This window comes from Dichomitus squalens (assembly GCF_000275845.1).
Source record: "Dichomitus squalens LYAD-421 SS1 unplaced genomic scaffold DICSQscaffold_3, whole genome shotgun sequence".
Taxonomy (NCBI): domain Eukaryota; kingdom Fungi; phylum Basidiomycota; class Agaricomycetes; order Polyporales; family Polyporaceae; genus Dichomitus; species Dichomitus squalens.
In genome coordinates this window covers 1,020,513-1,043,269 of record NW_006766885.1, presented here as the reverse complement: position 1 = coordinate 1,043,269, position 22,757 = coordinate 1,020,513, and the positions used below count along the sequence as shown (strand labels likewise).

Genomic DNA, 22,757 nt, shown 5'->3' with positions numbered 1-22,757 from the left:
TTTGTGTGGCGACAGACAATGTGTACTCACTTGCGTGGAGGCTTGCAACAGGGATAGTTTGGTAATAACGTAAAGTGGAAGCACTGTGAGGTTGCTTCGCGTCACATTCGACACACACCCACACCAGTGCGTCAGACGTCAAACCTTCCACAAATTCCGCCGGTGCAGGTCGGTCGACGGGCCAACTCGTAGATATGTAAAGTTCTCATACTTACGCGAAGAAGCGTCGGCCTGTAGTAGGGTCCATACTATCGGTGTGTGTCCCTCTCGTACAGAATTGCCTTATGTACAGGACTAGGTGGGACCGCAAGAGAGAAGGACCTGCCCCTTGGTAACATAAGTACCTTGAGTGCTTATGATGGACACCTGCTGCCTCCGGATTTGAAGCTACCAATACTGATAGGACCAAGCACATCAATGTCTCTCAATGGAGAGCTACGTCAATGTGACACAGACTATGGGCTTGGCAGGCGGGCTTGATGTAGGCTCAGGACAGCACAGGGAGCTTGAGGGAAAGACCTGCACCTGACGACGCGTAGGATCGTCGAGAGTAACGAAGGCTCAACGCAAGGACGACAAATGGCTGTGCCAGCTGGCAGATGGAGTCAAGTACATGCCCCTGGCACCAATTCTTGACGGCGTGGTGAAGAGATATCATATTGCGCTTTGGAGTTACACTCACTGCGGCATAAGAGCGCTCTAAAGGGGTTCACCCAAGGCCGCCGAGCATCACCGTAACTGCGCAAATGCGCGCGAGAAGGGGAGGGGGCCTTCCCAATCATCAGTACCTCCAATAACAGTATAATGATCGAAGCCGGGCGAGGCAGTCCCGCCCAGCGTGGTCTGGCTTCGGGCGGGATGGGCTGGCACAGATCCGGTCGCCACGATACGGGCGCGAGCATTGGCGCGGTCGCCCAAAAGAGGACGTAAACTGAGCGGGCCCGAGCTTGCTCGATATGTACCATGTTGTCAACCCGATGCGCTCGGTCCCGAAATGAGGCCGGATTGGATTAGGGCTTCCACAAGCTTCACAAATTGGCTGCGCCTACTGATCGGGCTGTTGCGGTTTATCCTGACAACCGCTCCTGCGATTGTGAGAGACAGGGTCTTGGCAAAAAGCACTGCTCACCTGCTTACTAGTGGTATTCCTCACCTACGCAGTAACCATGCATAGGTCTGCGAGTGGGAATTGACGGATGTGCTGTGTACTATTTGGTGGTGTACCGGCCGAATGCGCCAGCGGTGCGTGTCCTCTCTCGTAGGATCCGGGAAGGTACTAGAGAGGGCGTCAGAAGTCAAATGTCCAAAGCCTAGGTGCGAAGGTTTACTTGTCAGACTGCAGCGAATGTCTGATGCCCAAGGAGACTTCCGCACGGAGAATAGCGCCTTCGCTGCGTACGATGTCGTTTCCACTCCTTAGAACGCAAGCAGAGTAAGGTCAACGTAACGACCTGACTTAGACGTAGCCATGTACGCAGCGACACGGCGAACGACGTTCAATCACCCTTGAGTGCAGCCAAGTTCTAACAGTAGACGACGGATGCCGCAGTTGCATCGCATTCGGCCATTCACCGATACCTCCAATTGGGCACGTTGAAGACGGAGACGCTTTGAAGCCAGGGATGTAGTGACATGTGTAACACGGAGGTGAGATGCATTTTCAGACTGGGAGACATCGATGCACAAGACGCTCGAGAGCCGGGTACAATCCCAGGGCGTAATGGCCCGGCGGCATGCATGAGCACATACGTTCTGGTACATCGGACACAGTACAGAACGATTCCCGCTCGCCGCGTCAGACAGCCCCGATAACCTGAGACCATACACAGGGCTCTGACGCGGTCGCGTTCAGAAGTTGCATTGCATATCAGCATAATCGCAGGACCTCCTAGAGCGAGTGTCTGACAGGCTGAAACTATGGCTGAGGCACAGTCAACGGGCCACAAACCCGTCCGCCAACCGTGAGAGGCCCGGAAGAGAGGGCAAGTATGCTCTCCCACAGTGCAGCAAGCCCTGCGGTGCATCATTTAGTCCGTTAGAATGGTGCCAAGCTTGGGTCAGCTCTTCACCGCCATAGCTAGGGCCACAACATGTATGGGAAGGCGCAAGGTGCACTACAAGAGTGAACGCTCACTGGCAACGTGGACGTATCCTGCATGACCTTTGATGAGTAAGACCTTATCCCATGGTCCTTTCCCCATGCAGCGTGTCCCATGAGGGACTGAGAAGCGAGTTCTAGTACTGCGCATCGAGGCGCGTGCGACTGCGTCTCTGCTCAGGCGGCCCAGGAGCCCTGTTACATCCGTTCGTCGCTCGGCATCGCCTTCTCTATGTTGAACCTCTTCCCACTGCGCACGGTACCAGCACATACGGCCTCAAACAGCCTCTCTGTATGACACTGTGCAACGCGCTCAATAGCAGCCGACGGAGGATCAACAATTTGACTATCGACCAGCGACCGACTGCTTGGCAAGCTTCCGTGCAAAGCAAGGATGGCATGATATTTGTACCTTGTGCTGACGAGAGTATGTGGCTGAGAAATCGTAGGCAGCTGCGGAACGGGCCCGCGAGGCGAACTTTGGCTAGCAGCGCGGGCTTGGTACGTCAGCACCCCGCGTCATATGCCGACCTCAGCATGAGCGTCGTCCGCGTCTGAATGACTGAGAGAAAAGATGTGTCGAGAGACTGGATGCGAACCTGATCGTAGCGCACGTGAATGGCCGTCATAACAAGGGCCGGTGGCCCAGTAGAACGCCGAGGCGGGTAAGTTGGTCGACGTCGAGGGAAGAGTAGCCACCAGTAGAGTGGTGTGTACGGTGTTCGCGTGTAGTGTGCTTGCTGCCGCGCAGCCCGTCTTCCGCGAAACCGCCTGTCGCATCAAAGCTGATAGCTGGTTTCGCGGTCCCCGATACCATGTAGTCTGCAATTCTGTTTTGGGAGAGGCCGTCCGCTGGTGCGACGTCGGCCATCTGTACGATCGCCAATAATCCCATCGGCGGACCATGTCTGCTATCTGCACAGGTGAGATGAGGTCCGATGGCCGTCCGTAGTCCTGGGGCTTCCCGCTCCGAGGACTGTCACCGTCCCGGGTGGGCGATAACGGAGGATCTGCGTGCCAGACATGAGCCTTTCGAGATTTGGCCTTCTCAGCGTACCTCAACGCCAATACAGCCATAACTGATCCGTCTGCCACGTCTCGTTTCGACGTGCGTACTATGTGCCGGCGGAGGCGTTGACTCTTCAGGACGTGCGAGCCACCATTCCGGGTCGGGGGCGAGAGCCTACAGATATCCAGCATAGTCCATCATGGCGCGTCTCAACGCGCTAGGATGACCCTCACAATTCCATGCGCGCTCGAGCCCGCCATCGAGAATGCAAGAGTAAGGTCTATAGTGGTTCCGGACGGTGCCTCGGCGAGGCGCGGCGACGTCGCTCCAGAGATAGCAGCTTGGTCCGGGACTTCTATGGTGCAATCTGGGTCAACCGCCATATTCTGAGATGGACGATGCGGTAGACGTCCGTAGCAGCGGCAGCAACGACCTCCTAGAAGGCGGATGCGATCATCGAGGGTGCAGCTACAGCACAGAGCTGCGGTCGGCGTCCGCGCTACGGTGTTTCGAGCGCTAGACATACGCATGACATGCGTGCGACATATGACGCGCTCTAGCTGGGTGACTCGGACGAGCGATGTCGAGGTACCGTGTACGGGACAGGCCCCGCTCAGCCTACCGACAATGCCGCATTCTGTGTCAGGGACTCGACTGACAAACAGTCGTATGTATGTGCTAGGAGGTCCCGTGCAAGGAGCATCATACAACGTGATCTCTACAACCCCGCGCACGGTACCCGTGCAGGAGCGTCCCAGAAGCCGGCAGCGCAGGGACTCCGAGGGCCACACGCCGCCATAAGTTATAACGTTCCCCATGCCATGGTCCCGGTACCACTCCGACGACTTGCTGTGAGTAAGGGTGGCGAGCGACCGCACGTGCATATCCGGCGCGGATGTATTGTGAGCGTGGGTGACTCAATTCCGAAGGCGACGTGCTGATTAGACATATGCGGTGAGCGGCGCTCGCGCTCGGTCCACACATCGTCCTCGGTTCTGATGCAAGATGGAGAAGGTGCCGTTGGACACTGGGCACTTGGCAGATAGATGGGAAGCACGACGGTCGGCGACGATGAGGGGCAACATTGGTATTTGAGTTCAACTGACCGCGACTCCGTGCCTCGGGAGAAGCGAGATGGATTGTTATAATAGGACGTCGCGATCGCGCGCACAATATTGCGCGCACGCTACAGGGGCGAGAACGGTCGGAGTGACGTGCGAGAAGCGCGTCGGAATATAAGGGCTAAGCTACTACGATGGCGAAGAATGCGCTAGGGGATAGACTTCGGGCCTAATGCAAAGTGTGCGGTTATGAAGATCGCACGGATATGACTGCGCGAATCGGCCGGGAGACCGAGCGAGGAAGAGAAAAGCGCATCTGACGAATGTGCGCAATCTGTTATGGGACGAGCACGGGCAGCTCGCAGCAAATGCGAGACGGCGTACGAGACCGAGGGAGCATAGAGGAGGCCCTGAAGCAGCACAGCAGCAACCCTTGGCCTATCGATGCTGTGCTCGAAGTCCTGGACGATTGGGCACGCTGGCTGCACCACGCAGTATTCGGTATGGCACTAGCGGTGCAACTAAACGGCAGGATGTGGATCAGTAGATCAGGAGATGGTTCGCAGAGAAATTTGCATAGTGAAGGTCTAAGGACTGTATCTGGTAATACGCGCTTGCAAACCGTAGTCGAGCGGTTACTTCGTTCCACAACACACCGAGTGCGGAAGAATGTCATCTGCGGCGAGATGGTTGTCTGGGAGCGTGTCATGATAGAGTAGATACGAAGGCAGGAGAGGGGCGAAAGATAGAGACAATGGAGACACGCGGGAACAATGCGCAAGATAGACGGATGAGCGACGGGAGTGGCCGGACGCAATGCTAAGTCAGACTGAGCAATAACGTATTTGAAGGGCGCATTGCGGTGTGCCGAGTCATGCGGAAAAATTGCAAGTGAATCAGACGCGGACAGGCTATGATATGACGAGGAGAGCCGTTGGCTAGATATGGAGATGTCGGAGAGCAGGGTGCGTGCGGTGGACGATGCGCAGCGCGGTGATGAGAAACGGGCGAGGGTGCACTCGCTAGGAGCGAGAGAACGGAGGTGGGAGGGATGCTGGGGAACACAGCCTGAGAGCGGAGGTCGCTGCCTGTGCGAGAGATCCGGAGAGGAGGAGGCAGCAGCCTGAGCCGGTGACTCCTGCCTTTGTTTGGCCCTGTTTGGCGGTGGCTGTCGGCTTGCTCGATATATCCACTTGACTCTCTTCTCGTCCTTCAGCTGACTCTGACAACGCCCCTTACAACTACCGCCGCGACGTCTCTCGTCGCCCCCGACGCCCTCAGCTCCTCTGTCTGCACTTGACCACCTCTATCTACCACCTCTATCTGAATTCCCAAGTCCCATCGCCATCGCTCTCCTGGAGCCCGTGCTGATCTAGGCAACGAGCTCTCCGCCCGGATCGTCCATAGTCTTCGACTAGGACATCCGAACCGCCCATCAAGTCTTCACAATGTATTTCATGCCCACAAACAGATACCCCAAACAGTCGCTTTCCGTAACCGCCTCCGCCTTCGCCTCAGTCCCCGCCTCCGTCTCCGTCCCTATCTCTTCGCTTGCTTCTCAGTCTGCTTCAACTATCTTTATCAACCAGTACAACTTCACCGCTTCTCATGCTACTTCTACCTTGTGAATCATAATCGCCTAATCCTGGTCTCTGCTCCCCACTCCGTCACCTGTGGCCCTTACGACAATGTCTATCCATGCTGTTACCCACTCCTTTCCCCATCGCGGTCCTGGTGCATCACGCACCAGGACCCGCTGGCAACCTTATGCTTCCAATCTCGCGCTATCAGGCATCTCAAGGTCCCCCTCAGTCTACCTCCACACTCCTGCCTCGTCCGTTTCATCAGCCTCACCCCAATCTATCCACCTCCCACCAATCAGCGACACAGAACGCCTCAAGGCCTGTCTCCAACCGCCACCACTCGCTAGTGCTTTGCGGGAGAACCTCAGGGCAAAATATGCCGCAAAACTCGTCGGTGAGTGGCACTATCCCTATCTTCTCTGTATCGTTTGGCTGCTCGAGGCGCTTGCCCCCTCTGCCTTCATCGGATGTCGTCTCTATTCTATCTATTGTCGTTTCAGTCGACTCAAGTGTCTTTGTGTGCACCAGATCAAGCAGTCAAAACGTTGACCGAGACTTGGCATCCCGACGATATCCCTACCGTTTTCACCGCCAGTGGCCGCGAGGCTCTCTGCGCTCAGCCCGAACCGTCCAACTCACACGCGGGATGCTCTGCATCCCCTCCGTTGATCTCGACCGGCTTCTCGGCGCTGTTCGCTGGCGACAATGCCCAACTTCCCTCGCCCGTCACCCCGACAAGCCACCAGACGCCCCTTCCGACAGGAGACAGGTGCGAGTCATACTCGCAAGCGCCCGAAGGCTCCGTCGGCAGCAATCTAATCCCCATAAAGGGATTCGTTCACGAGGTGCTCCGCCGGTCCCGAACCTCCACCGGAGTGCTCCAGACGGCCCTTTGCTACCTCGAAGCTGTCCGATCCAAGGTCCCGGAACTGCTCCGAAAGGAGAAGACCCGGCCGACCTCGGAATCCGCGACCTTCGAGGAGCCACCCGAGCCGCGAATTGTGCAAGGTGTCTTCGAGGACGAGGTGTTCACTTCGGCACCCTCCGGCACTCCCGACAACACCGCCGGACCAACGCTCGAAACGATCCGAATTGGCGACACCGTTCTAGTGGGCGACATCGGCACCGACGGTCCCCTTCGACACTCCGGGTCGGCCGGCCGCGGCCAAGACGAATCCGCTCTCCCTCCTCTCCCACCCCTGCCTTCTCCCCTCTGCTGTCCTCGCCGCACTTTCCTCGCGTGCCTCATCCTGGCCTCGAAGTTCATGCAAGATCGATCCTACTCCAATAGGGCCTGGGCTAAGCTAGCCGGTCTTCCTCCGAGAGAGATCGGCCGGTGTGAGCGCGCGCTCGGGGAGGCGTTGGAGTGGCGCCTTTGGGTAGGCAAGCTTCCTGCGTCGTCTGCGGCGACGTCCGGAGCGAACGTAGGTAGGACGGTCTCACGCACGAGGAGCGAAGGCGACGTTCTCTACGGGTCGCGTACTTGTACGCCTTCGTCTACTGCGGCGTGGGCGACTACGTCTGCTGCGCCTGTAGCGTCCTCGTCAGCCCATATCTTCCTCAGTATCCCTCCTCCGATTCCAGCTCCAAGGATCGGAATGCGTGGCTTGTCGCGCAGTGCAACTGTCCCTGCAATTGGAGCCGACCGCAGCTCTACCTTGGTGGACCCCTTCTTCGTTCCGACTTCCGACCCCACGGGTTACTGCTACGAGGCAAGAGAGGCGCCCAGATCGGGTTACGACACTTCGTCCCAAATGGACGTGGAGCCGCAATATGAGATCTCGCCGTCGCTCTCTACGCCGACCCTCTCCTACTCGCCTATGTCCTCCGCATCTTCATCATCCGATGGCTCCGAGGATAGGACCATCCAAATGTCGATGTTCCTGGATCTACCGACGCCGGCGATGTCTACCGGGAACAATCTTGGGCCTTGGGTCGCCAACATCTCCAGCTACACTCCATCAGATCCGGCTAATCCATGCGGTTCATTCAGTTCGATTCCAGCATATTCTTACGTCAACCCTGCAAATCCTACGTACGCGGCCGACATGGACGTTACGGAGGCTGCTGCGAGGTCGACGCTTCCTACGTTCGACTTGAGTGGAGTGAAGCAAGTTCCTAATGCGTTGCCGTCGTTTGCGGAGATGTTTTCTAATCCTGGCGCTTTCGATAATGGGACTCAATAGCGGTGCTCCTGTCTCCCTAGTCCCCTGTGGGGAAAGGGGGGAGAGGAACTCGACTTTATCTTATTGGTACGGATCGTATCGGTGCTCTCGCCTTTCCTGCCTGGACGTTCTTACTTCTGTGTCATCGCATATTCTTTCTGCAACATACTGTCGTCCACTGCCTTGCATCGATTCTTCTTTCGGTGGTTTGGCGTGGATAGCCCATTGTCGTTTTTGGCCCGTGATACTCTCCCTGATTCTCATATGTCTACGTTTGTCTCTACGTGTCCCGGTATCTGTAGTATTCCCTCCCGTCCGAATCTCTTTGCTGACATTGTACTCACATCTCCTGTACATAGATATGTCTTCCTTCCTCTATGCACCATACCACGGCGTATGCGCACTCACATTATCCCTAGGACTCATCGTTCGGGCCCTCGCGATGGGCTCCTACGGCGGCTCCCGCGCTCGCGCGGTCTGAGCTGCCGTGTTGGGTTTATGGATGTGGGAGTGCGGGATTGACAGCTCCGAGGCCGTACATCCGTGGACCGTGGATCCGTGGCGCGTTCCGGGCCTGGGCAGGACAGACACCTCGGCGGACCTTCGCGTCGCGTTCGAAGTCTCCTCCCGTGGCTTCCGGCGCACGCGGCTCCCGGTCGCGCTGCCGCCGCCCCTTCTCGGCGACGAGGACGAGGGGCGGGGCGCGTCGCACGGCGGACCTTGGCGTTCGGCAGCAGACATGCAGACATGCGTGCGTGGCAAGTACTCGACGAATGCGCTGGTCGCAACTCCAGGCATGAGGGTACCCGCCGATACTGCGCGCGGCAGGGTATTCAGGGAGACCATGTTCGACGTTCAACGTCGGACCCTCGACGCTCAGCTGCTGCGGCCTGTTCGAAGTAGCCAGGAACGCAACGCTATGCGGCCGTGGACCCTGGGCCCGTGCGCGCCGTGCCGCGAAGCTCTCCTGTCATCGCCGTTCGCGGTGTTTCAGGTCACCAGACCGTCAGCAGCATAAGATACATACAGCACCCCCGAACCGTATCGGACGTCCGCCTTCACGGGAGCCCGAGCTGGCCGTCCGTCCGTGTCTTGACAGCTGCAGGGGCTGCGAACCGCAAAGTGCGAAGTCTAGTCTGGACGGTTCGCCGGATCCGGGCCCTGTCGGTCTACCGCGTGCATAAGCTTCGCATTCGCAGGTAGCCTTCTGTCCGCGTTATCGCGCCGCGTTGTGAGAACTGACGGACCTCTTTGTCGGTCAGTTCGCGACGTCTCGGCCGCGCAGGACGCCGTGTGGGCGGAGAAGATCTGTCGAGGTATGCTGCTTCTGCGCGGGGTGATGTGTACTAACCATCTATTCGCTCGTATCCCTCATTTTCTATCAGCCGAGTCGGCCGGTATGGGTCCCAGCCGCGGATTGGGCAATGGCGAATGGACCATCAAGACGTCTCCGTTGTTGTTGCATGCATCTCGCTGATATCTTGTCAGCGCAATCGCGACTTTGGATGCGCCCAGCAATGCAATCCGGGATTACACAGTACCGAGCCTTGTCATCTTCGGTGACCTATATGATGGAACTGGCTTCGTTTCGGCAGAATCTCACCGTCCTGTTACTGACTCCTCTGCATCGTAGCTCGAAGTATCCGTCTGCATCTCGGGGCGACTCCTGTTCATTCATCCCCACTCAAAGCTGTTGACGTAACCAGACGTATGCGTCGTTCCTCTACCACAAGTCGTCGATTCAGTGCTCACTTGTTTTGTCCATGCAGACGCGAACGCTTGGTCTTGTACACAGCGCGCGCGGATGACAGGTCCAAGGGAGGATGCCCCGGAATGTATTCGCCCCACACGTTTCATCTTCGATTACTCGTCTTCTCGGCATCCCCTGGTACAAAGCCGACCCTCCGATACATACCAAGTGCATACGGGCTCACTTGGGCCATACATGAAAAACTTGCCATTCCTCCGCACTCTGAGCAGGTAGCTCGATGATCAACTCTTGGTGGACGACGTTCTCTCGCGGTCCAAGCAGTCTTGGCTCGTGGAGTCTGGATACAAAGCTATCTTTGCAAGACCAAAATCGACACCAAGTCATCTTCGCAAGACCGGCGGTCCCGTGTCGCATCGCTACTCAGGAATTCACACAGCACGAAGGTCTCTACCATCAGAGATACAATGTTCAACCCGCCAAACAAAGCATGAAGGCGTCGTAACGCTACGTCGGGGCAATGGGCGACGTTCTTCGTTGCCTCCGTATCACGAACCTTTCTTTTACCCAATCTGACGACGCATATCGGTATTGAGCGACGTTTGTTTGCATCGCGAGCACCTGCAATGTCAATACATACGATTCTATGCGATCCGCTCGAAAGCCGAATTGTCGGGCACAAGCAGGGAAAGGTCGATACCCAACCAATGACCACCATTCATACACTCTGCAGACTGCCTTCCCGAGTGCCATCGCGTCTGCATGGAGTGCTCGTGGAGGGTTCAGGACTGTGTTCCCTTGACCTTGGCCCTACGCTAGGCTGCAGAACCAATAGCCCCGTTTGCCAGGCGGATTGTGACGAAGTGCCGGCAGCGCTCTCGATCTCTTGGAGGTGTACGAGGAACTTGGAGATTAGGATTGCTGTTATGCTGACGTAGGATCTTCTCAGGTCAAAGCATTCTGAATTGGGCGGGGCACATACGGAGTGGTGAAGATCGGGATACCGCTCGTGGGGTATCTAGGGGACTGCCCCAAAATCTACAGTCCGGATCGTAGGCATGAGCCTACAAATGACTCTCCTCGATTCGATTCTTGTGCACTCACAGAGTACAGACTGAATATAAGATGGACGGCGTTGAAAGGGACAAGAACCCTGCACCAATCATACTGAGTTAGTAGCTGTAGGGTGCGGATCGTCTGCTCGATTCTTCACAGGAAGTATATTGTTCCTGGAGAGAGATATTCAGAAAGACGGAAAGAGGTGGGATGGGATGAACTCGTACCATCTCGCAACAGAACGCTCGCATATGACGGCCTGTAGCGGCGACGAACGGCGGTCGAGAATAGCTTCATCTGTCGACGCATTTGACGCCAAGTGACAACCACGACAATGATGTCAGCAACAGAAAGGCACATCCTAGAGGCGATCACAACTATGGAAAGGGGACCTCAGCTAGGTCCGTGAGTTAGCCCATCTCACGTACGGCTTATAGGATATAGAGCATAAGCGAATGTAAAAAGACATGCATGACAGGTGTGACGCACATCTTCTGAGCTTCTGCCGAGGGGACTACAGGCGCGAATCTACCCTGACGGACGTAATTGGAGTCTTCAGCCTGCCATCGGGTCCGTCTGTGGTGCGTGTACCTACATAAGCGTTGATACCACAAGGTGCTGTGTAGAGGGCAAACACTGTTATGGCCGATGACCATCTGCATATTGAACGCAGATCGCTGCAGACCACAAAGGCTCGGATACTTGATATGGCTGAAGCGAAACCATGAGCTTTTCGTCTCACGAAGGGTTACTCAAAGTGCACCCACCACCCCATACCGGAAACTGCCCTATTACCGAAATATAGTACACGTAGTCGTAGACCTTCAACCTGGGTAGCGGGGACGATGTGTTGAGCTATGATTGGATAGGTCCCTGAAGGTCTGTCGTACCTCGGTAAGGATCTGTAACAGTTCGTCAATGCTATGATGGTAGACCACGACACGTATTTATTCATGTCCATACTGTTGTGCAGGTGGGGGGATGATGAATATGGTGAATTGTGCGACCATGCAAAACAGAGTCAGGTATCTGTTGAGCAAGAACAGGGCGGACGCAAAGGCTCTTCGCCTCCAAAATAGCTCGATCTCGGAATCTAACGAGATGAGGTAATCGTAGATGTACAACGCTAAAGTCGTAGTAGGGACGTAAGCTGAATCTGTCGTAGCTGTTGTTGCACTGCTAGATAAGCACTGACTTGAACTGGACAAGTCGAAGTATTTGCTGATGCTACTGAAGACATAAAGCTGTGAGCGGGATTATACATGATCAGATGAAAACTTAGCTCTCGTACGTACAGAGCCTCCTGTGTAGCTGCAACTTCCGCAATGGATTCTGACATGGTGGATCCGGATCCGGATCCAGGTGGGGCGGATAGGAGAGATCTTATATTGCGCCACCACCAGCGCGATGGTATGGATGGTACCATGCGCTTAAGCACGTCGCTCGCGGACCGTCCTTGAGCGACGAGCGACAAGAGACAGACGCTTCGGCTTCAGCGACTGCCCTTCGCGTCCCTTCAAGCCAGCGTTCTCAAGGAGATGAGATGAGCGAGCAGCCTCCGGCCCTGATCGGACTCGTTTGGCCGTCTCATACCGCGACTTGGCGTCTCAAGCAACAATACGTTCGTAGTGTAGAGGTTCTATGCATCGGAGCCCCCACAACCTCGGTTGGTCAATTCCTGTGAAACCGTCAGGTAAGATGGCAACTGGACAGGATGCCCTTAGAAAGTGATTGCTAAACTTATTGATGATACTCCTGCCACATGAAGGCGCGTTCAATACGTTTGATAAGGCATGGGACGGCAGAGAGCTGGAAGCGACCCTTGCGGCGTCCCGGGTCGGAGGCCTCTTGCGCGATGCCACCGTCGTGGCTTACATAAGCCGGCCCACAAGCACTTCGTCTTCCTTGCTAATATGGCCCCTACTTATCCTCCTGGGTCTCCCCAATCCATCTGAACACATGTGTCTGTCATATTGAGCTCTACATCCTCTCTAGCTAATTGTGTAAGAGCTCTACCCCAGCGAAGTTATGTTTGATACGAACTTGGCAGCCGCCAAGTAATGCACGAGACTGGTCATGCTAGAGAGCGACGAGCTGTTACAAAGCCAGAATGTGATCTGAGGATGGCGAGCGGCAACTTTTTGTGCTCGATAAGTTGTCCATTGGCAGAGGGTTCGTATCGTGCTTCTTCACTCTCGTCTCCTTTTACATGTGATCATCTTGAGCTAGCCTACAGATTCACCTGCCATTCTGTGTAACTGTCGTCGTCGCGGCAGATCGCATAGCGCGCAGACATCTGCCGCCTCCGTCTCATCTTGCACTCAGAAACCGTCATGAGCAGAAAGAGCAGCCGAAAACAGAGACGGCCTCGTGATACCACTACCCGCCACAGTACCCGAAGGCAAGAGCATGTGTCATTTGACAGCTATTGACAGCTATGGATACAGTGCGTCCATATACATCTCGTCATTACAACATCGTCAGAACCCTAGTCACGAAAACGACGCTCATCAGCAACGAGAGTCCATGTCCGACACGAAACCTGACGCGCTCACCGTTCGGCGCGAAGCCCAAACGCTGGTTTCCGACGTCCCAGACGGAGTAGTAGTGCTTGAGCACGGAGCCCCCGACGAGGTCGAGGCCGTCGAACGCGTTAATGAGCGTCTGACAAGTGCTCGGATCGCTGTCGAACGGGCCGACGTTGAGCTCCGAGCTCGGGATGGTCAGGTTGAACGGCTCGCCGCTTTGCGACGTGAACGTGATATCGATCACGGCGGGCAAGTCCCCGATCTTCGAGCACGGCAGGCCGTACGCCCCCGGCTCAGCGTCGAAGGGCTTGATGTCCTTAGAAATGTGCGCGTATATGGCCTCTGTCGTCTGCGTGGAGAAGAGGATGTTGGAGGTGCCCGAGTCGAAGATGATGTCGCGCTGCTGGTTCAGCACGGACGTCGTCTTGCCGTTGATGGAGATCGAGGACGAGGAGGCGACCCAGTCGCCACTGCCGGTCTGGTCGGTGTAGATGAGGTCGCCCTTGAACTTGCTGTCGTCGATGCCGCCGATGAGCAGCTCAGCGTTGCCGACCGCTTCGGGGGTCAGGAACAAGCTGAAGAGGGCTGCGATGAGTTCGAGTTAGCCAGGAGCAGCCGCGCGATAACATCGCATTCCACTCACAGTCGAGACCGTCCCGAATGAGAGCGGCGAAGAAGCCTTCAGCCGATGAACCCATACCCTGAATGCCGAGGAAGGGGTCGATGTTGAACTTGGGTGTCTGTTTGACGATCGTGTAAAGCGACACTTTCTTGAGGGTGACGTTGCCGACAGTGACAGAGTCCGTCGCGCTGCGGACGGTCAGGACGTAGTCATCGTCGACGACGGGGTCCACGCCGACACCGGTCGAGAAGGGGAGGGTCTCTTCGTCATTGCCCTGCTTGAACGTGGAGCTCTTGGACTTGTCGAACTTGCCCGTCTGGTTGCACGACGAGCAATCGGTCGACGCGAACTCGAGTGTCTGCGAGCCAGTGTCGAACACGACGCTGACAGGCTGAGGAGGGGTACCGACTGCGGGTGATATGTCGGCTTCTCGCAGCACAACACTTTCTGGACAGAAACACGACGTACCAGAGATGTTGCCAAACCACTGCAGGTCCGTGCCCCGGAAGAAGTCGTCCAAGTGGACGCCAATGGCACTGAGGGCACGCCTACGAAGACCGTTGACATGGCCCTTAGGGGTCTTGCGCGCCTGGAGGGTCACGGGCACAGGCTTGGGGGTCGCGTAGACCACAGAGGAAGCCGAGAGGGCAAGGACACCGAGGGCAAGAGCAGAACGCATTTTGCGAGGTTGCCACTACGAAAGTGTGCTCACACAAGCGGCTTGCAGGGGGGAAGGGAAGCAGGAGACCCTTGGGGATGCAAAAGCCTCCGCGCAGCTTGTTATAGGGGGCCACTGTAGCCAACCATGTGGAACAAGCGGGAACGGGTTGCCCATCACGGACATGAGGAATGAGCGTAGACGACAAACGATGCGTGATGGAGATGATGCAAGGGTATTTTGACAACGAACCTCGGTTGACCTCGGTCACCCACCCCATGCCCATCTTGAGCGTCGCTCAGAATGCAGCACGTGAGGATACGAAGCTAGAAGCCCAGGAGCCACACGCGTGCAACCGGCGACAAGGCTATTCCTGCGAGAAGAATGCAGACTTGAATAGCGAAGCGGGATGCCGCCATTCGGTAGTGGGGCTTCGCCGATCGGAAAGGCAAGTGCGGTGCAGACAGGTCGTCAGCATATCAAGAAAAGCCATACATAACATGCGCAGGCCCATGCTGAAGGCATAGTGATCACCGTACAGTGATGATGGAGCTTGGCAGAGAACGCGAAGGTGTCTCATGCAATGGCGCACGCCGCATGGTATCCGTCCGCGCGCACAGCCACCGGCTCGTCTGCTTAGCACCGTCTCGCGTTTCGTTATCGCCGATCCACTTTCCACCCTCATCGACTCTCGCATCGTCCACGAGCCATGGGTGAGCTCTTCGCCATCCTTTCTACATCGAGCAGATGAGCGGACTTTGCTGAGCATCTGCGTGTCATTGAACAGCGTCCGAGGAACAGATCGAGCTCAACGCGCCGCACTCCCCGACGGAAAAGGCTTTCGAGGCCTTCGAGATCGTAGAGCATAAGATCAAGTCCGAAATCATAAAGTCTCGTCATGACTGGAACAAGCACGAGCCTCGCATGTGGTCGCGCGCTCATGGCGTGTCCGACGAAGACCTCGTCGCGTTCAAGATTCGCCAGGATCTTGTCGAGATCCGCAGTGCGCCTACATCCTACGGGACGATCATCCTCGGGAAGATCAGACTTCCCGGCGTGCGCGATGCGGAAGGAGAGGGTTACATTCATGTCCGGTATGTCACCTTGCGCGTTCTCTTTCTGCCTGGCGATCTCACCTGAACACTGTCAATAGCATCCACGATCCTCCCAACCGAGTGCGCATGAACCTCAGTGGTATCTCGTCTAGAACTCACGGGATTTGCACAGGGTGTCGAGGACGTGCTGTTCCACTCGCTCTGGACAGACGAAGGCAACCGCAACGCTGATGGCCATCCAACCACTTGGCGTGCCATCCAGAACCTCGACACGCCGCTCGAGTTCTTCAACGAGTAGATATCCCATCGTTCGACGATCAGCTATGTAGGATATCCCAAGAGAAGTCTATCTGTATGTGTCCTGTACGTTCATCTGGATTTCACCTGTCGCCACAATCAACCTGACCGCGGTCCCTAGGAATATAAATATTATATACCCATCCTGGCAGCATGGAGCTCCCTATCTGGTTTTCCTGGCGTTGTTCACCAGTTTTCGATGCTGTGCAAATGTCTCTGCATGACCGCGGCTAAAAGGGAGGCAATCACTCACCCCCGTACCTCTTCGCTTCCGGAGAGAAGGCTTATGCACTCTTGTCGATCAACACTACGCTTCAGCGAGGGGCCGCAACCTAGAGGCTGTGCAAACACTCCGTAACAAGGAGTGAACCCAGAGCGGGTCCGATTGTGATGTACAAGATTTCTATGATCCTCCGTTAGGCTGGCCAATGCTTATGCACCATGTATCATCTATCCCGGGGCGCCGTTTTCTAATCTATATAGGTTTGTTTTTGCACGAAGCATTGCTCAGATGTTCGAGGGCGTTATTACTGCTTCTAATGGCCCGCCTTGCGTCTCAGGGCTGTAACGCAGATCAAATGTTGCCTGCGGGCATGACCCAACTAGACTTCTCCCGGCTCCATCCACCTCTTGAAGATGTATGAGGAATCTGGTTATCAAGATGGCAGTGATGCTTGAACGCCGCATCGGCGGTCCCGCGAGTCAGCGCTCGCCATCGCGGGCCAAATCCCAGTCGTGCCTTGGTACTTACGGGTTGGTGAACATAGTGATTCCGCTGACGTTGTATCCAGGCCAGTCGCTCAGTAACTGGACATCGATGGAAAGTATCAGCACGAAGGGGACACGTCCGAGATCGTCTGCGAGGACTCACCGAAAACAGGGTGAACAGCATGTGCGCCACGTCCAGAGGGACCATTACGCTGTTGCGCTTACAATATTAAGAAGTGGCACCAAAGGCTACTGCTGTGTCCTTACATGAAGTAAATCATCCCTGTCATCCGCATGAGGACTTACATCAGCTGACGAAGTTGACGAAGTATGTGCGTACCATGCTGCAGCAAAATATCTGCATAAGATATTCTCCCACGGTCCTGAACGGCCTGGCGAAAGAGCCTGCGCTGTTCGTACATTGCATGCCAGGTCATGCACACGACAATGATGTTAGCAGCGATGAGGGCTACCCTGGATGCTATGACGCCTGGATGTAGACTCAGCGAGTTATAGAGAAATCAAAGTCGGCGAGACACGAACCGCTACAGAGCATCAGCAATGAACGCAGAAGTGCATGCAGACCGAGCACGCTGGCAACTTACTTGTTCAGAAACTCTGTCGAGGGTCCACCTGGGACGACGTATGCCTGCAAAGATTTGCCGTTGTCTGAGCGACATCTGCAGTGCTGCCACGTTGGACACACGTACGTAGATGTTGATGGCCAACGTCACCATGTAAAGGCCAAAGACCGATGCTGCCGCCACCCACTTCTGTACCAAGCCGCTGCACATCACAGAGGCTCGTATTCCAGAGACCACTGTACAGATGTCGTCGGCGGAGCAACTCAGTGAACACAAACTACTGGCAGAGGACCGGTGTACTTACAGGCCCAGACAACAACGTTCGTGAGAATGATGGCATTCGATACGTAGCCATAGATTTGCATGCTGCCGGCATTTCAACGAACGCAAAGTATGAGCAGAGCGAGGAATCAAGGCTCTGCACATCATACCTCTGTACATTATCGTTAGAATGATAACGGGGATCAAACTCAACCACTCGACTTACAGGACTATCCCCGTATATGGAGGTATCGATTGCAATGCTCTGCTTAACTATGCAGAACAGCTGGAGGTATCTATTGAGCAAGAACAGGACGGAGACGAGGGCTTTCCGCCCCCAGAACAGCTCGATCTCTCTGTCCAGTGTAAGAAGGTACTCGTATATGTACGCCGCTGGACCCAAGGAGGCACATTCGTTAACGTGTGCGCACACTAAATCCAAAGGAGACGCTTACCTGAGCAAGACAAGGCCCAATAATTACTGATGCGACTAGGCAGCCAGATATGAGCGTGCACGATGCGAGTCACGGAGATTCAACGAGACAAATCCTGCACGCACATGGAGGCCTCGTCAGCTATAGTCTGCGCGACAATTGACGAAACCATGGTATGTGAGGCTTGCTTGAAGAAAGGCAGGGATGACAAGAGGCGATAGGACGCATTGCCTCTTCACGCACATTTACCCGTTGGGCAGCGTTCGGTGCCTTCTCTCCGGTGAGCACGTGGGCACTGCCATGAGATCGAGTGACATAGATCCTTCGCAATGGGCATAGAGTCCTTTATCGTACTCCTCCGTACTCACGACCACACCATGCCTCCATATGAGATTGAAGGCTGTGAGAGGCTGTGGATGTCAGCGAACTGGCAGCTGGCGGAGACGCAGCCTATCAGCATACTAGCATTACTGTGGGGGGGTCTACTCACTGCTGAGAACATATGTATATGCAATTACCAGCACGCAGCTCCCACTTCGAGCGCTGGGGCTCCATGTATGAAGCGGCAAGACATGCGGGTCCGGTCGGTCTCGCTGGGACCAGCGGAACGCTGACAAGAACGACGTTAGGGACTCGGATGCACAATATTCCCACACTAAGACCCTGGAAGAGTCCTTCGCAGCCTCAGATGCGTCTGCTCGAAAACCCTCTGATGGTACAATGCGTGCTCGGGGGCTTGCGAGCCAGCATCGGAGAAGGCACTGCGTCAGGTAAAGTGCTCGACGTGACACAATTGAGCGTCGTACGACGTGAACGGACCTGACTGCAAGTGAGGTGTCTGATCTCTGGGATTCCTGGCATGAGCTAGAGGGAGAGCGACACATTCAACTAGAGAGGTCGATTGTGGAACAGGCAGCAATCGAAGCGATATTGGGTCCATAGCCATACCACATCCAAATTGCCGTACTTGTCGTTGAGGAGTTGACGAATCGATTGCTTTGGAGGCGAATCTCGGGTAATCAAACTTTTGACTCGTTTGCTTGGACGCGAGATCTGCGAGCGACGATGCCTCGGTACCCGTACAAATTTGAACTACCGGTGGCTACTCACAAGTTTTGGATGTTCGAGCAACGCAGACCTGGCAGGATATCAGCAAATAATTTGAGGCTTCGCACTCCCCCGTAATCAATACAGTGATATACGAACTATGTATGTTGCGAGAGCAAGTCCGGCATGACAGACAAAAATTCGCGGGTAATACTGTACGGGAGCAAGAAGCGCCGATCAGCGCCTGAGCTTTGGCTGTGTAGCCACGTGGCAGGGTGACACAGTTTCCCATCTCGTGACCTAAACACGTCGATGGAATCGACGCTTATTCATTGTTCTTCCAAGCCTCTACCGCCCTACGGGCTTCATTCGACTCTGCCAGCATGTCGAGGGGTTCCTCGTGCTATTGTCCTTCGACGCATCGGCCACAAGGAACAATGGGGGAGCGTAGCCGACGGCTATGGGTATGTTTGGCTCGCTTTGTCCGTGTAGGCGGTCGCGGCGGCTTGTGATGCCATCGACTCTGCTTGTTTCCTCCACACTCATCCTCTCCGTTCACACTTGTCCTCTCCGTCCATAATCGTCGTCCTCTCCTCCAGTTATCCATCTCCCCGCCAGGACACGAATGAGTCCCCGCAAATATCAGCTACAATGTCATCCTACAGCAGCTCCAGTCTAAGCAGCTATGAACCTGCCAGCTCACCATCCGAGCGTCCTTCCACACCATCCACTTCCCCGGGCACATCTCCATCGTCCCCTTCTTCTTTCAAGCACGGGTTGCACGCTTGGAAGTCTCGCCAGAGGGCGACGTTTGCCCCACCAGGCCCGCAGGCGCAACCTCAGGCCTCGAAGCGTAACAGCAGGGCCCTCACGCTCGACATGCGGCCACACGGAATCGGCGTCGACCCAGGCTCCCTCGTCGGCAAGCAGCTCACCAGCGTCCGCCGATCACGTGCCCACCCTTGCATTACGCTTCAGTTCTCGGACGGCACCTCATACCAGATCTTGGTGGTCGGTTACGACCCTCACTACCGTGGAATACCTAAGGTGCTCGAGAGCGACTCGCCCATCCTCAACCCCCGTGGATCCAACGGCACGGCGGATGTCCGCCTGACAGTCTCGCATGCCACGTCGATTACGCTCTCCGACAAGGCCTTCCAGATTCGCAGTGGGCCGAAGTCGGACGCTTCGACTTCTATTCAGGCCGCTTCTCTCCCAAGAGAGGATCGTTGGACGCAGAGGCACGCGGCCTTTGCGCTCAAGTTTGAGGAAGAACAGGGCTGGCATTGCGTTTCGGCCGTCATGGTAGAGTACGACGACAGGGACAAGGAGAGATGCGTGTTCCGGAACTACGCCGACGTGTACGTCGATAAGCTTCACACCGTTGCTCCTCCTCCCGCGTCTGCGCCTGCGCGCGTCACTTCCCACCAGCAGTTCGCCGACCCTGCCTCGCCCGGTCCAGGCCATCAGAAGAGTGACCAGAAGCCGAAACGGAGAGGTGGTAAGAAGAAAGCCGGAGGGAAATTACGTTGGTGAGTGAAGAATGGTGCGTGGTGGTTGAGAGTGAAGTGAAGAGTATTGGGGGTGCGAGAGCGGAAGAGAGAGCGACGAATATAGCCTGGTGGTCACCAGGCATCATGGGGTAGCGGCTGGTGAGTTTCCATAAAACACTTCTCGCAACCTGCCGGGCTAATTGTATCGTCGATGCGTACTGTAACCATCAGAGAAGAAGCTCAATCTTGAAGTATCTCCTCGCAGGTCACATCTCCGCACGCACGCACATTGGAAGCCACATCGCATTGCATCGTATCACACACTATCGCACGTCACACACGCAGGAGCTGGACTGACTCATCTCGCCATCGATGTTTAGCGTATTTGTTTGTATATCTATCTCTGTCTGTCTCCACCGTCGGGCTGCTCCGTTGCTGTACCCAGTAGTTGTTGTCATGTACGCTATACGCTGTACGCTGTCTCGTCCCCATCGTCCGCATTGTGTCGTTATTGAACTTTACATACTTGTGCTGCATTGATTTCTTGTCGGCATCCGAATACAGAATCGATTTATCATCAATGCCGATGCTTCCCAAGCCCACGGTTCGCGGTCTCCTCTCCCGATTCTTTAGAGATGCTCTCACACATGCCCTCTTTCACGTACATACAACTACGGAGAAGGTCTGGCAGTGTCCGCGGCCGAGCGGGCCCGCAGTCTACCCAAGCAGTGCGTTGCTAGCTACTTCAGCTGCGCAGGCTAGAGACCTCTCTAGATGTCGCTATCTTACGAGATTTCGGTCCACATGACCTTAGGCTAAAGGGGGGGCATAGGGATCTTCTATTCGGTGGGCAAGAGTACCATGATTTAATGGTAAGTGCTGGAGACAAATGACCTTGGGGCGTACCTGCTGTTCCTACGTCGCCTGTCCCGTGAGGCTTCTGTGATAGGGTCGGCCCAAATCTCAGTAGCGAGATCCCATAGCATGGAATGGCATCTTCAGGTCTCCGTGAGTGCTGTCTGCCGAGCGTGTTGCTCCCTGGTGATTTCGTTTGATTTTGGTGTGCAGCCCAAGCGGGCTTAGCGGGACAGTAGTCTCACTGGGGGGCGCAGTAATGGCATCCGTGGTCCACCGTGAAGGACTTTCGACTCTGCGTATGGCGCATCGATACCAAAGTTGGACCGTATGCCTGAGGCTATGCATTCATTTAGGCTGATTCCGTATCAGCTGCGATCGTGCACGGGACAACAGAAGGGGACGTCGGCCTGAATTACCTGCCTTCTTGAACAGTGATACCGGTGATTCTAGTCAGTCGTCCGCGTTCATTTCCGCTGACCGTCTCTGTTGCTTCGTCCCCACTTCCGTGATGATCAGTGCGCATGCGATAGTGGAAGTTGCCGGTTATATTGAACCGAACACAAGCAACGAATACCGAATAGCATAAGGCAAGGAAGCGACCTTTGCAAACCCTTGTATGAATGTTGAGAAGGACGGATGGCGTCATCGCCGCATTCTCCTAGAGATTTGGCGGACCAGATTCAAGGGCACGTACTTGCGTGGGCTATGATTTCCATGGCCATTGGAGCGAACAATTTAGTACGGTTCCGCTGAACATACGGGGTTATGAGGCTATCCGAAGGAGTGTAGCGTGCCTCGAATCGTCGTGTACTGACACTATTAGGTCCGACGAAAGCAATTGAGCATTCGCGGGATGTCATGGGGACGCCAAGGAAATTAGTAGGCACCTCACCGTGTTGGTTTCGGCACTATGAAACACTGTGCATCTCTCGTCTGCGGACATGACGCAGTCTGTAAGCTGAAGGTCACTGTCGGACGAGAACTGCGTGCAAGTGATAGGTCGTTGTTTGTCTGCTATCCTTGGAATGTCGCAGAAACGTATCAGGGAGCAAGAATAGCTATCCACCCGCACGCATAGCGACATCAGCCATGCCGAAACCTGCTTCGTCCGGAATATTGCTTGGATGGTCGGGTTCGGTGGCATTGATGCCTGATGAGATAACGTGCCGGGTACCTATGTTGAGATTACGAGCTGGATTAGAGACCCAGATGGGATATCCGAGTCACTTGCGCTGAACAGAACGATGCACACCTTGCATCCTCCTCGGTTTCCCAAGCAGTGGTCTGATGAGCTTTTCGCCTCGGTGATAGTAAATCGCTTCGCAAGTCTCTTTATCAATATTATGACCGATAACGTAATTGGTCAAAGATGTCGTGTCAGGCCAAGAGCGAAGCGACGCACAGGTGAGGTGAGAGCATGAGATCGAAGTCAGATGCCTTGCTTGTAGCGAAAAGGCGTCGCACAAAGCGTCCGACCCAATTTGTCTCACGTCGTGCGCGACTGATGGCGATGAAGTTGCGCGCCCACGCCT

The 22,757-nt window shown here is 55.4% G+C and overlaps 7 protein-coding genes across 7 annotated transcripts; 5 read left to right on the top strand and 2 right to left on the bottom strand.

Annotated features, from left to right (window-relative positions):
* Positions 1–4,248: 4,248 nt before the first annotated feature.
* On the top strand, positions 4,249–4,947 carry DICSQDRAFT_152538 (uncharacterized protein). The gene has a single exon (XM_007361886.1). The coding sequence runs from the start codon at positions 4,492–4,494 to the stop codon at positions 4,885–4,887; it is 396 nt and encodes a 131-aa protein (XP_007361948.1). The 5' UTR covers positions 4,249–4,491; the 3' UTR covers positions 4,888–4,947.
* A 455-nt stretch (positions 4,948–5,402) lies between these two features.
* Positions 5,403–10,776, top strand: DICSQDRAFT_132894 (uncharacterized protein). Its single transcript, XM_007361885.1, has 4 exons — positions 5,403–9,115; positions 9,179–9,232; positions 9,302–9,624; positions 9,686–10,776. Exon 1 carries the CDS (start codon positions 6,219–6,221, stop codon positions 7,935–7,937), a length of 1,719 nt encoding a protein of 572 aa, XP_007361947.1. The 5' UTR covers positions 5,403–6,218; the 3' UTR covers positions 7,938–9,115; positions 9,179–9,232; positions 9,302–9,624; positions 9,686–10,776.
* Positions 10,777–13,017: 2,241 nt separating this feature from the next.
* DICSQDRAFT_99014 (acid protease) lies at positions 13,018–14,634 on the bottom strand. Its single transcript, XM_007361884.1, has 4 exons — positions 14,299–14,634; positions 13,852–14,238; positions 13,236–13,793; positions 13,018–13,168 (listed from the first exon to the last, which is right to left on the bottom strand). The coding sequence occupies exons 1-4, from the start codon at positions 14,507–14,509 to the stop codon at positions 13,161–13,163; spliced, it is 1,164 nt and encodes a 387-aa protein (XP_007361946.1). The 5' UTR covers positions 14,510–14,634; the 3' UTR covers positions 13,018–13,160.
* A 504-nt stretch (positions 14,635–15,138) lies between these two features.
* On the top strand, positions 15,139–17,360 carry DICSQDRAFT_132892 (uncharacterized protein). The gene is made up of 11 exons (XM_007361883.1): positions 15,139–15,201; positions 15,276–15,582; positions 15,642–15,663; positions 15,716–15,906; positions 15,962–16,513; positions 16,592–16,647; positions 16,712–16,760; positions 16,816–16,831; positions 16,889–17,038; positions 17,092–17,197; positions 17,259–17,360. Exons 1-4 carry the CDS (start codon positions 15,198–15,200, stop codon positions 15,839–15,841), a joined length of 459 nt encoding a protein of 152 aa, XP_007361945.1. The 5' UTR covers positions 15,139–15,197; the 3' UTR covers positions 15,842–15,906; positions 15,962–16,513; positions 16,592–16,647; positions 16,712–16,760; positions 16,816–16,831; positions 16,889–17,038; positions 17,092–17,197; positions 17,259–17,360.
* An 81-nt stretch (positions 17,361–17,441) lies between these two features.
* DICSQDRAFT_132891 (uncharacterized protein) lies at positions 17,442–18,841 on the top strand. Its single transcript, XM_007361882.1, has 5 exons — positions 17,442–17,500; positions 17,620–17,786; positions 17,849–17,942; positions 18,071–18,261; positions 18,318–18,841. Exon 5 carries the CDS (start codon positions 18,330–18,332, stop codon positions 18,648–18,650), a length of 321 nt encoding a protein of 106 aa, XP_007361944.1. The 5' UTR covers positions 17,442–17,500; positions 17,620–17,786; positions 17,849–17,942; positions 18,071–18,261; positions 18,318–18,329; the 3' UTR covers positions 18,651–18,841.
* A 762-nt stretch (positions 18,842–19,603) lies between these two features.
* On the top strand, positions 19,604–20,919 carry DICSQDRAFT_152535 (uncharacterized protein). Its single transcript, XM_007361881.1, has 2 exons — positions 19,604–20,526; positions 20,599–20,919. Exon 1 carries the CDS (start codon positions 19,754–19,756, stop codon positions 20,408–20,410), a length of 657 nt encoding a protein of 218 aa, XP_007361943.1. The 5' UTR covers positions 19,604–19,753; the 3' UTR covers positions 20,411–20,526; positions 20,599–20,919.
* Positions 20,920–21,426: 507 nt separating this feature from the next.
* DICSQDRAFT_152534 (uncharacterized protein) lies at positions 21,427–22,656 on the bottom strand. The gene is made up of 5 exons (XM_007361880.1): positions 22,628–22,656; positions 22,478–22,555; positions 22,113–22,399; positions 21,642–22,041; positions 21,427–21,579 (listed from the first exon to the last, which is right to left on the bottom strand). Exons 3-4 carry the CDS (start codon positions 22,367–22,369, stop codon positions 21,906–21,908), a joined length of 393 nt encoding a protein of 130 aa, XP_007361942.1. The 5' UTR covers positions 22,370–22,399; positions 22,478–22,555; positions 22,628–22,656; the 3' UTR covers positions 21,427–21,579; positions 21,642–21,905.
* Between the last annotated feature and the right edge of the window lie 101 nt (positions 22,657–22,757).